The 13,517-nt window shown below is 41.4% G+C and overlaps 1 protein-coding gene across 1 annotated transcript in view; it reads right to left on the minus strand.

Moving 5' to 3' along the window:
* Positions 1-13,517, minus strand: part of CUNH7orf31 (chromosome unknown C7orf31 homolog) — a 15,746-nt gene continuing 2,229 nt past the window's right edge. The window contains exons 3-8 of the mRNA XM_044450728.1: positions 13,395-13,512; positions 5,281-5,381; positions 2,747-2,832; positions 2,155-2,314; positions 1,626-1,717; positions 1-801 (exon numbers count right to left, since the gene is read on the minus strand). Of these exons, the coding sequence (XP_044306663.1) occupies positions 1-801; positions 1,626-1,717; positions 2,155-2,314; positions 2,747-2,832; positions 5,281-5,381; positions 13,395-13,512 (1,358 nt within the window). The remainder of the gene's footprint in view (positions 802-1,625; positions 1,718-2,154; positions 2,315-2,746; positions 2,833-5,280; positions 5,382-13,394; positions 13,513-13,517) is intronic.

The raw sequence follows: 13,517 nt of genomic DNA on the forward strand, positions 1-13,517 counted from the left end.
TCAGTGGAAGAAATAGCTATTAATGCCCTGAAATCTATGCCTCCTGCCTTCCCTGTCATGATCCCTTAGGTCCCTTATTCCCCCTTTAGTTAGATTGTTCAAACACTTGATGGCTTCCCCTTTCCTAAAAGAATCCTGGATATCGAGTAACTTTGTCTGAGGCCGAGGCACCCCGCAGTTGGGAATCCACCCGGGAAATGTGCAGCTTGTTGTAGTATCTTTGAGATTGGAAGCAAACTGGAGAGCTGGGAAGTCTGCCTGCTTTTCAAAACACAGATGGGATGAGGATGGTTTACTGAGCATGACAGGATGGTGCCAAACAATGTAATTGTTTAAACGGGAAGGCTGCAAATCTTCATAGTAAATGGAATCTGCAGGCTTCAGAGATGGCTCTGGATCGGGTGGAACATCAAGCTGCCTTTGGTATAATTGCTCCATTTTCCAGGTATCTGTAATTTTCCTAAATCTGTTCCATGGTAACTTCTTTTCTTGATTGGTTTTTCCCTGGTCATTTGACTGAGGCCGAACCTGATTCTGAATCACGTCCTCAGTCCTTTTCCTTGCTTTATTTTCTGTATCATAATGCTGCGGAAATGGACTTGCTGACATTTTCCCTCTACTTTGTTGCCCTTCTGAGTATTTGGGTATGATAGAATTATTTGTACACAGAAACAGAGGCCCCTGAACATCTGAGTCCTGCTGTTGAGGTTCTGAGATGTAAAACTGTCTGTCTCGAATTGGATAGGCCATGCGTCCATCCAAGGGCTTTACTTGAGTTGTTGATGATGGAAATGATTCTCTCTGAAGAAAACATTTAGAGTAATTTTTTAGAAGAAGTTCTTAAGCCTTTATTTTCATCATGACTCTTAACATCAAAAAGACGTAAGAGTAAATGTATCACGAACACTGTAGGCATGGAGGGGAAGGTGGACAAGGGGACATGGGTGCTGATGCAGCTGTGGCCCACGTGTGGGCTTCCCATGAGCAGCTGGCTGGCCACTGTGTGAGCAGAACATGGAACTAGATGGAGCCTCGGTCTGATGCTGCAGGGCTTTATGTTCTTAACAAGCATGTTAAAACAAATAGCAGTTGATCCGGGCTAGTCATTACCCAGATCACAGCCGGTGAGGAAGAATTTAGGAGGCCTGTTCAGTGGTTCTGATGAAACGCACTCATGTGAATCTACTGTTCTTCCAGGCTGCTTGCTGTGATCCTGATCATTAGCAGCTGCCTTCCCTACCCCCTGTTGAAAAATATTTGAATTTTTTAAATGTGCAACCTTAGCACAATTCCTGACCTTCCGGGTTTGATGGGAAAACTTTGTAAGGACAGGACAAGTGCTGTCATGTCTGCGTTCATGGTATGAAAACCAAGTTTCTGTTAATGCATCCTGCAATTACATTTGCTCTTTTAGCAGCCAAATTGCCCTAGTGACTTAGGTTTGGCTTGTGATCAACTAAGGTACTTAGCTGGAAAGCAGCTATAGTCACCGTAAAACAAAAAACTGAAGTCACGCTCAGGGCGTGTTCAATTTCCTTTTCTAGACTTTTATCAGAACACATGAGCTACTGCAAACAAAGGTGATGGGTTGGATTGGGTTGAAAGGTGCTAGGTGCCATACTCACAAGTGCCACTTCTTTGCCCAGCTCTCCAGTTGCTCTGCCAATGATCTTGGCATCATAGTCATCTAGCAGCAATGGGTTCATAGAACCTCTACCTTAAGTAAAAAGGATATGAATTTAGAAAGCTAGAAAGTGACTGTTCCTATTTCAATACATGCTCAAGTAATTTCTTTATGTAATAGCTTCTAATATTTTAAGATTGAGTGAGAGCCAGTGTTGTGCAGTGGTCAAGAATGCTGGACTGGGGCTGAAGATCTGGGTTCTACTCCTCACTTAGCCACTTAGGTCATTGGGTGACTTTGGGCTAGTTATTGCCTCTCAGTTGAACTCCCTCACAGGGTGGTGTGTTGTGAGGAAAATGCAGAGTGAGGAGCACTTTGAAGCCTCCTTGGGTTCCTTGCAAGAGGAAGAACGGTGGGATACAAATGCAGTGTAATACTTCAGAACAAATCTTACCATGATTATCTACAAGTATTTGTGTTTTATCCTCCCACCTCAATCTTTGGCACATCAAATTGTTAAAAGTAGTTACCTGTATAGTCACGCTTGTAAGCTGACAACCAAAGGGCTTTCTTTACATTTTCAAGCATATTGGCAGCTCTGTATGAAATGTCAAGCTCTGGGGGTTTGGACATGGATTTGGGAGCTCCAGACACTGAAATCTGATTACTTTCTTCAGTAGACTGAGAAATCTGGCATAACAAAATAAAAAGTGTAAATGAAACAAAACAGGTATACAAAAAACTGGTCAGGGTGGAAAAAGTAGTGATGCTAAGGTGCTAAATCTACTCTCCATTATAAGAGTTCAGAGTGATGAGACTTAATACTCCATCGTCACAACTGATATTATTCCATCGATTGCAGAAATCAGTAGTTTATGGGATACTCAGAAATGCACTTTTATCTGTTTAAAGTATTTTTGGTTTTTTCTAAGTCAGCTGTAGGCTAACGTTAGTAATGTGAGAAGCTGCCTTAGACCAGACTCAGTATTGCCTGCACTGAATGACAGCAGCTTCCTGGGCTTACTTGGCGATGCCGAGGACTGGACTGGAACCTGTCCTCTACAGTGAAACTATGCTCATTCCCTTACTTTAGTTTTTCTAACCACAGTAGCAATTACCTACACGAAAAGATCCCTGCTGTCCTGGCCCTATAACTTCTCCATTAATATTGGTTGGTTCACTGGTGTCTTCATTTCTAGAGGGGGCACCTGTAAGATGCAGATAAACACTCAGTTGTACTATGACAGTCAGCAAGTGTAAGTCAGAAGAACACAGTTCTCTTTGGCGCCGTGCGTCATGTGCTGAAGCTCCAGCAAAATCCAGAACAGCACAAAATTGACATTCTTTGTATCCTTTCTTCACCCATTTCTAGTCTTGAAAGTGCAATAAAAGTGAAAGCAAAACCATGGCCTCTTTCTAGTTTTGCGAGTTTTAAAGCCAGGTCTATTTGCATAATGCCCATGCCAGCATTGCAGGCTCAGAGGTTAAATAATGGAGGCACTTTTTTGCACTAATGACTCAAACATGAACTATAGGTAGTGAAAGCTGGAAAGCAACTATGATTTGGGGAAGCTCCTTCTTGGAGTCATCTCACATTTCTAGAAGTTTGCAATACATGTTGGTGTTCTTGACTTCGGAGTGCAAAGAATACAGTGTTTTGCAAGGTGCTTTTAACATTTTGGTAGAGGAAGGAAAACATGTATTTTCCAAATTTCCGCTGCTGAGAGAAAGCGAGAGAGCTAGAGTGCTCTTTTTAATGGTCTCACTGCCAATACTGGAACATGTGGATAGAATACCAAGTAGAACCTGGTCACAGGAATTCTTCAAGAGAGGCTCTATGCAGTTCTTGAGGCCATAATTCTTAACCTGATAATCTTTGCTTGGAATAGAACATGTCCTCTGATAGTCCCTTGCAAAATAAAAATAGACCCTGAAAAGCTGTCCACTTGTTTACTTCTTAAGGCCAGTCTAAAATAAAGACCTGCCAGAACTGGAAAAGTTAAAAGGCTTGTGTGTGTATTGGGGAGGCAGGAATGTTAATCCAGCTATTGGGCCGCATTTTGCAAGCCTACTTTGCTAACTTGGCAATGATTACACTGCCTAATTCTGCATTGATATTCAGCATTGTGAAGATAAGCAACTAGAAGGACCAGTCCTTTAATGTAACCTGCTGTTAATACCTTTAATCCACAATGATTACAAGCTTCTTAAGACTTCAGTGTGTGTACCTGTGCATTTAAACAGGATACATGCTCTCTGGTTCTAAGTAGTCTGGGATTTTACCTTTCCTGTGTGAGTTCCCGATGCCTCTCATAGAACTCATATCAGGCTTTTGGTAACAGAGTTATTGAACTCTGAGTGTACAAAATGTTACATTATTTTTATTTTAGAATAAAAGTGCATGCTACTTTACATATGTACTAAAATCAGTTTATTATTATTTTCATTTCTATAGCACCCATAGCCAAAGCTCTCTGGGTGGTTTACAGCAAAGTATAAAGCAATACAAGAGCCAGTGTGGTGTAGTGGTTAAGTGTGTGGGACTGGAACTCAGGAGATCTGGGTTCGAGTCCCCGCTCAGCCATGGAGCCAACTGGGTGACTTTGGTCCAGTCACAGACTCTCAGCCCAACCTACCTCACAGGGTTGTTGTTGTGGGGATAAGATGGAGGAGGAGATGTAAGCTGCCTTGAGCCCTTTGTAGGAAAAAGGCAGGATATAAACCGAAAAATAAATGAATAAATAAATAGATAAAACATTAGCAAGATTTAGATGTTTATTTAAAATAGCATAAAATACTGTAAAAAGACCTGGCCAAAAATAAAAGAAAGGCACCTAGATAGAGGATAAAATATACAGAGAGCAGAATTGTGAAAGCTTGGAAAACACCAGGAAAAACATGGTGAAAGAAAATATATCAAAAACACCCCCTTTGTAAAAATAATAGTAATAATATCTGCACCCATTTTTCTGGTTCCTTTCCCCATTTTTTCTGGGTTTTCTTTTTTCTCTCCTGGTGTTCAAATCTCTAGCACAGAGCTTGAATGCAAAAGTCAATGTTCCACAGGCAAGGCAGTTTTCTATGACTCAGCTTCCCGTGAACCAAATCAGCAGTACTTGTTTTGTGGCAGCATTGTTATTTATTTTTTAAAAGTCTATACTGCCCAATAGCAGTATATACTGCCCAATAGTTTCAAGACCGCATGTACCTTCTTTTCAAAAAGTTCAAGCCATACAAAACTAGAGAGCGCAACTAGGGGATTAGATCCATAATTATAGTAGACCTGTTAAAGCCCCATAGATTTCAGTGGGTTTGATGAATCTAGGGTCTTGTATGCTCTTTTCCCAATATGCAAAAGTGCTTTAGAATGCAACCCTATGCATACTTAGGGAAAAACAAAATCCTATAATTCCCAGCATTCTCCAGGCATTTCTCCTGCTAGTTGGGGGATGCTGAGAGTTGTAGGATTTTCTGCCTAAATTTGCATAGCCTTGTACCTTTAACTTGCTGAATTCAGCAGTCTGCTCTCTTACACCATTGAGAATATGACTGATGGCTATTCTAACTTACTATGTTTACTTAGTTTAACAGAAAAAACTATTAGAGAACAGTAAATATTCTAAAACCCAAACCAATCACAAAGACAAATGCTTTACCTCTGATGTTAATGTTGCCATGGACATAGGGATGGAAAGGCCGATAGCGACTCTCCACAAGAAGAGCCCCTGGTGTCTTATATTGTGGATATTTCACATATCTAAAGAACACAGATGATCTTTTAAGTATTTCACGAGTACACACAACTAGGAACATTATATGGTAATGGCATTGGTTTGGACTGGCATTTAGACAAATACTATCTCTTTACTTTCCTTATATATTGATTTCTCTAACAAAAAAATAAAAAAAATAAAATTACACATGATTCTACACAGACCTGTGAACTGTGTTCATAAGTAGGTTCCACAGTTAATGGGAAAAGATACGATATAAAGTATATATACTTACTCGATTGAATTTTCTGCTAGGCTAGGGAATCTGGAATAAAAGAGACTAAGCAATTATTTTAGTGTATTTAATATATATTCTATATATTCATGTTCGTAGATCTGCACTAGCCAAACAATCAAGGAATTGGCCACATCTTTGAATTAGCATACCGGGTAGTTCTTTCTAACCCAGACAGCTACAAGGTCAAGATGGCTGGACATTTTCAAAAGAACTGTAAGGAGATTACTTTGACTACTCTTCAGAGTATCTAGCTGGATGGCTTAATGGTATACTGCAGCCTTTGTAAATTTCACCCAATCCCTTCCCCTAATATTGAACTCCGCTGGTGAGATTAAATGAGAAGCAGGCTTAAATGAGAAATAAGAGAGATAATATAATCGGAAGTACACAAAGTCTTTATAGAAATTTTAAAAAATACCAAGCAAGAAATATTTTATATGCCAAAGTTCTTCTACATACATTTGTGCAAAAGAACAGGGAGATGTTTTTTAAAGTCTTTTGTTGGCAGCCACAAGGCAATAGCACCTAATTTGTAGACAGTTCAGATGTTCACAATATCTAGGTGCAAAAAGAAAATATGGCATACAGCAATTAATGAAAAGTTGACACAGAAATTAAGAGTGTTTAACAGGATAAAAAGTTATTTTAGGAAGGATTGGCAAAAATATATAGATTATATGATAGAGGAATTTCATAGTTTGTAAGAAGCTTATAGAAGACTCTGGGACTTATGAAAAGAGGGAGATTAAAATGAATGAAAGGGGATGAATTAACATGTACTAAATTGGGAGAGGGATTATATATCAATAGGTATTAATATGATTGTTCTGTATGTGTGTTTTTGGAAGATATAAGGAAATCTTATAAAAAGGAGTCCATGCAGTCTTCAGGGGAGATCTCCCCGCCTTTTAATAACAGCTAAGCATATTCACCGAGCAAATAATATTTTTATTTATTTAATGTTATTTTAGGCCTCCTTTATAGATGGAATTCTCTGAAGGCAGCACACACAAAGAAAGAAACAACCAGACAACCAAAATGCAGACTACAAATAGCAGCAACTAAGTCCATCAGCTCTAAAATACAATTCAGGGGAAAGTCAACAGCAACAGGTGGATCTTCAGAGTTTTCCAAAGAAGGAGCTAGACAACCCGGATGGAGCCCTGCAGCAGAGGTGCAGGGCCCCTCCCAAGTGGCCATCTTCCCCATGTTCCCCAACCTTTGGTGACTGGTAAGTAAGAAGGGCTGTTAAGTACCTCAGAGGGTGTATTGGCTGGTACAGATCCACCCTCTGAGGTCAGGTAAGTTGGCCACAACTGATTTAAGGCTGCAGGAGTTAAAACCAGCCCTTTAAGTTGAGTTCAGGAATGCAAACAATATTGGCATCATCAACACCCAGCCCCTCTCAGTAGTCAGATGACCACCTTCTGCACCAGCTCCGTTTTTGCACCCTCTTTAAAGGGCGCCCCACACGAAGTACATTACAGGATTGTACCCAGGGTGCTTTTTTATTGCACAAATTGCAAAGTTGTTGCCATATAAAACAACACAGAGATTTAGAGCAGAGATAAGGAATATATGTAGCCAAAGATTTGACTAGTAACTTCAAAATCATATATAGGATCTTTATGTCTCCTCTGTACCCGGATGACAGTTCACTTGCTGAAGTAATTCTGTTGTGTTTTACAGCAAGTGTCCTAAATTTGGCAAATGTTCCATGCACAAAAGTTGCTGGTCCCAGAAACAGTTCAGAAATTTCAAGTAGTTCGAGGTATATCTAGAATACTGTGTTCAGCTTTGGGCACCAAGATTTAAGATAGATGCAGAAAAATTAGAAGAGGTCCAGAGAAGGGCAACAAAAAGATCCAGGGTTTGGAAAGACTGTTCTTTGAGGAGAGACTGAGAGAACTGGGTATGTTCAGCATGAGAAGACCGAGAGGGGACATGATATCACTCTATAAGTACCTCAAATGCTGTTACAAAGAGGAAGGTCAAGATCTCTTCTTACTGCTCAGAGTGTAGGACATGGAATAGTTAACTAAAGTTGTGATAACACTGATTCAGACTAGATAACAGGAAATGTTACCTCTCTGTTGGAGCAATGCAACAGGGGAACCAGTTGCCCAGAGAGGTCTTGGGCTGTCCCACACTAGAGACATTCAGAAAGAAACTGGACAGCCATCTGAATGGGATGGTGTAAATTGGTATCTTGCACCAGCAGGGGGTTGGACCAGATGGTCTTCTTGGCCCCTTCCAATTCTGCTATTTCATGAAATTCATTTGGGATTGACTGCATTTGCCCTGGGCAGAGATTGTCCAGCAGGGGATCTACACCAGAGCCTCTTCCTTCTCTAAGGGAGCATGGTCATAGTATTTAGATAAAATGCATTTACCACTGTCAAAGCACATACCAATCAACATAGCACACAAATATAATGGCAGGAGAGGTCGGAAGAGTTGGAAGGAAGGTCTGTACAGGAAAATGGCTTTTTAAAAAATGCTGCTGTTCTCCCCTAATCCAAAAGTTAGATGTAAAGGCAAAGGAGCAAACAATCAAATTTTAAAAAGGGAAAGAATTGGCAGTTCCTCCTGCCCCCTCATGAGGAGGGGGAGGCTGTGGTGCTGCTTGTAACTCTTCTTCCTTTGGATGAAGCCAGTGGGATCAGTACCCCTGTTGTCCTACACCCAAAAGCAATTCCCCATTAAGACACTTCTGAAAGTGCCACTGTCCCAGGTCATTGAAGCGGCTACCTCCATCCCAGAACATTTCTGAAGTTTAGCCCACAGTGGAATATGTACCTCGGGAAAAATGCAACACACAAAAACCTGTCTGAAGCAATCCAAGAAAAAATGGCAGAAATGGGATGAAGAGGATGGTTTGGGGCGAGTGTCACATGACATGCCAGTGAGTCAGGCATTACAGTGTCGGTAAAGATCTCTAGTGTAGTTCCCCATGGATTGGCTAGACACGATCTCCCACCCAGATGTGCTGGCTTCTAAGTTGCAGGGACATCAATTCATGTAGTGGGGCAACTGAATCTTGGTATTGCCTAATTTGAGGCACGGCATTGCCTAACTACCTACACTCTGAAGCGGAGTAACCTGGGCTGTATCTTACTTTGGATGGACAAACCGGTCAATTTCCGCTTCTCCCAGTCATTCTCCTTTTTAAGTTTGGTGTGTCCTAAATACAGTTCTCCCCTTCCTCCAGGTTTACACTTCATGCATTTGTGTGCACTGATCTTGATACTTTCATTTTTCTATACAATTTTGTCTAAACGCACATTATAGGTAGTACCTTTTCCTAATGTGTATTCCCAAACAGCATTTGTTTATTAGACTTATCTTCTGCTATATTAGCCCAAAGGCTCTCTACACAGATTATTTTCAGTAATGCATGCACTTTGTGTAAGCACTTTCATGTTATATACACATTTTTGCACACTGTTTTGACAGGAGTACTCTGATGAAAAATTCCAAGTGTGAACCAAGAATTGGTTCAAAACTGCAAAATTCGGCAAATTCATATTAAAATATCAACTAAACAAATTTATCCTCAACCCTATATGTAGCCCATTGTTTCAGAATTTCTGGGAGCAATATGCCTTGCCTGACATTAGGCATGCAAGAGAAGCAGGCACATTTTAAAACAAGGAACCCTTTACCCAACGGCAAAACCTAGTAGTGGAGACCTACACCACTGAGCGTGTCATAGGGACTGCAGAGAAAGCCTCTAGAATCACTTGCAGAATTGAACTTGTTCATTGAATGTTCTGAACATTCATAGTTAAATATTTCTGTTTTGCCCCATTTTAAAAACATTTATAACCCACATTTTAGCATCCTATGTGTGTAACCTTGTGCCTGTGTACTTTGGTGCCATCAGGTGGTGAAACTGTTATAGTGCAGTTGAAACCCTGCAGCACACAACATGGATTCAATGTGAGAGCACTTTTCCTTTCAGTAATGACAGACAGGAACCATCTGCCAGCTCCTGCATCCAAGTCTGAAGCAACAACTGTGGGGTTTACATCTGAATGCATGCAATGGCAATATTAATTTTTTCTAGCAGAAACAAAAAAAGACTTGTGCTTTAAGGACTAGCTGGTTTAATATGGCAAAAACCGGAGGAAGGCAGAGTTCATACTGGCAGAATCTGCTATGTATTTTATTGGAACTGTGAAATCTGCCTGTTTGTGCTAAGGTATAAGCTAAGTATTAAAGCTTTCTGAGCCCAGGGATTTGATTTTGGGTACTGGAGTAGAATAGAAATCACAACCCTTCCACCCCCAAAAGCATCCCTGGTTATCCTCCACTCTCTTAGTTTCAGCAGCCTATTTGTTCTTGTTAGAGGAGGAAAAGAGAAAGGTGGAGGGGGGTCATTATTTTGTTGCTATAGTAAAACTGGGGGTGAGTAACTCTTGGTCCTCCATATGTTTTTGGACTCTGTGCTCTTGGCAGCACAACTGGTGATGGATGCTGAAGTCTGCAATCAGACAACATCTGATGGATCACAAATTGCCTGCCTTTTAGTGTGGAGTCAGATATATTTCTCGATTTACTGCAAACCACCCAGAGAACCTCTGGTAAGTCGCAAGCTACCTTCTGCCACAAGCACTGAAGGACTAAAGTGGACTCTGTCACAAAACTTGCTTCAAAATATATTTGCCTTTAAAGGTGCTGTTAGACTCTGTCTAGTTTTTGGAGATATGAACACACTCTTGTGACTGAAGATGTGTCCACATCTCAGTTACGTGGAATGTGTAATGATGGCCCACTCAGCCATGTGACAGGTGAGAACATTCTGTTCCATTCCCCCTCCAAACATCCTTTGCCTGAAACTATGAAATCTGAAGGACTCCAGTTCTACTAATTAAAAAAGACTTCTGATGACTGTGCTGTGACTTTGTTGCTGTAAAAAAGAAAAAGAGCTGAAAATTACTACCCAGGCTACTGGTTCCTTTGCTGTTCCTCTCACCTGCCTTTGTGCCTTGTTATTGCTAGTTCAGAGCAAGCAGCGTGGCTTTGCATGTGAGAACAAGCAATTATCTGACCCCCTCCTTGTCAGATTTAAAGTAAATAAAGTAAAGTAAATAAAAAGTCCTTTTACAACAAGTGTCTGTAATCACTTGGAGTTGTATTGCTGAGAGATGAGATGTAAATAGTTGCCTGGCTTGCTAGCTGTATTTTGCTGTGACCCTTAGCTGGGGCAGCCACAAGGAAAAAGAAGAAATGTATTTGTATTTGCTAATTGATGAATGGACAATGGATGCAAATTTGGACATACTCTCCTCAAATCCAAGTTGCACACACCTCAATGTGTGGAAGTTTGTGGCTGGGTGACCTTCTCTCTATTGTTCAGCTCTCAACCATTGATGGGCAACTGGAAGGCCCCTGCTGTCCTTTCTTCTGAGGCTTTATCCTTAAATTGAGATTGGAACTAGAAGTTGATACCAAACAGAGGATATTCCGGCAGCACTTCAAACAGAGGACTGTCCTCTGTGGACAGGACACTTGACCAGCCTGCCAAGATTCATGTAGGTACAGCAAGTTCCTGCTTCCTTAAATAATTTGCTGCCGAAGTTCTGGAAATGGAGAAGATGACACCGGTGACAAAATGGAAAGGCAGAAGTTGTTGGACTTTGCAGAAAGTGGGAAATGGCTGCAGTGCTTTATTGTATGGAGTGGAGCTGAAGTGGGGTCTTAAGCCCTGTGTAGCCTTCATTATAGGTTCTCAGAATATGCATCTACATATGGCAACTGCAGGAAGCTGCTGCGACCCAGGTGCCCTTCCAGATTCCAAAGTGAAGGTCTGCCAGGAGCCTTCCAATGAGGACTAGATGGCCCCCAATGAAGGGTCTGCAAGATGCCGTTTTAGTTTCCCATAATGCCCTTGATATAGGGTTGTTCCACAGTATTGTAGAAAAATTCAAGCCATTGCCCCAAAGCAGTGCTGACTCCAAATTTTGGAGAACCCAGGGGTCAGTCTGCCTCTCTGGGCATGCTGGGAGGTCACACCAGTCCCAACCCGTTTCCCCTGACCACTGATCTTTGCGTGGTTTCCTGGCTTTTCTGCAGTTTTTTCCCTATTCTTAAAAGTTAAAATTCCTAAAACTTAGATGCTAACAGTAAAAGCTTTAAGTGAAAATATGCTGGCATTTTTTGTGCATTTGGTGGTTTTACTCTAGTTACCACTAGATGGCAGCTTGAGAGATTATCCCAAACAGAATTATCTTTGAGTTGAAAGAAATCTTGAGTCTACCCTGAAGTCTTATTAAGTGGGAGCTTACTCTCAGATAAGGGGCTATAGGATTACAACCAAAACACTTACTGGGAAATAAGTCCCATTAAATTCAACAGAAATTACTCCTGTTATTCCTATGAAAGTTTACTCAGACAAGCCCACTGAATTCAGTGAGGCATAGGAGCAGGTTTAGAATTATGACCATGATCTGTTTCATAGATAAAGGTTGAATAAAAGGTAAAGGTTTCCCCTTGATGTGAAGTCCAGTCATGCCTGACTCTAGGGGGCGGTGCTCATTTCCGTTTCCTAGCCGAGGGAGCCTGCGTTTGTCTGCAGACAGTCTCCGTGGTCATGTGGCTGGCATGACTAAACACCGAAGTGCACGGAACGCTGTTACCTGCCCACCAAAGTGGTACCTTTTTATCTACTTGCATTTGCATGCTTTCAAACTGCAAGGTTGGCAGGAGCTGGGACAGAGCAATGGGAACTCACCCCATTGTGCAGATTCGAACCGGCGACCTTTCGATCAACCAGCCCAGCAGCACAGCAGTTTAAACCAAATGTAGTGTTGATTTCCTGTGAGCTATTACAAAGACATACTCGAGAATCATAGCATGAGTAACATGCATGTGTCATTTTTGAATGATTGCATATCTAAGGCCTCAGACAGCTTGGAGCACCAAGATTGTGAATGTTATTTAGGATTACAGTGGCAATTGAACTTTTGCCAAGCAACAGCATGCAGGTTGGATTTGCGTCATTAAAGTTTGGGTACTGAAATCCTGCAACTGGAGTTACTTGATGTGCAAGTTTTTTGACTCAAACATGGCAATGCTTTAATAAACTATTCTAGGCTGGGCCAGATCATTCAGTCCCACTTTTTTCAGCATTCATGGCGATGGGAGGAAATAATGTGCAGGTGGAACAGGTAATTAGATTTGTATGGCGAGGGCAGGAATGACTCTTTGTCAGAAGGACATTTGAGGCTAGATCGTTCAATGGCTACATGACACTTAAAGAGTTAAGGATAAAGTAAAGATATATTCTAGTCACCTTTGACTGCTTATGATCCTCTGAGTACTTGCCCCCACTGAATGCCATTCAAGTCATCACAATGCACTTTGTAAGAGACAATGGTAGACTTGTCATGAGTGGAACCAGCTAGAGCTGAGGGTCAGACTAGATGGCCTGGGAGGTGCCTTCTGACTCACTCTGTTTCTGTGTTTCTAAATAACGTTTTGTGGTGGATGGTGGTCCAGAATTGTGCCCTGCCCTAAAATACTCTCCTAACTTTTCATCATCTTTAACATGCCAAAAGACACCAGCGTCTCAGAACTTGTTTCTGCATTAGTGTTGCAATCCTGTGCATGTTTAGACAAAAAAATGTTATACAGGCTAGCTGGGGAATGCTGGAAGATGGTGACTCCCCCCCCCCCCCGCCCATCTTCACAGGCATGGATCACATCCTAAAACTCAATAGCCACTCATCCAAAGACATAAATGCCAATAACCTACCGTAGTGACTCATCTCTGGCATTGCCATAGTAGCGGTGCTCATGACCAAACTTATAAGGTGGCTCGTACTTTCGGTGAGATTCTGGCAATGTGGTCTGGATCTCTTGGCCACCAGATTCTTGC

This window comes from Varanus komodoensis, unplaced genomic scaffold (genome assembly GCF_004798865.1).
Source record: "Varanus komodoensis strain SLA01 unplaced genomic scaffold, ASM479886v1 scaffold68, whole genome shotgun sequence".
Classification (NCBI taxonomy): Eukaryota; Metazoa; Chordata; class Lepidosauria; order Squamata; family Varanidae; genus Varanus; species Varanus komodoensis.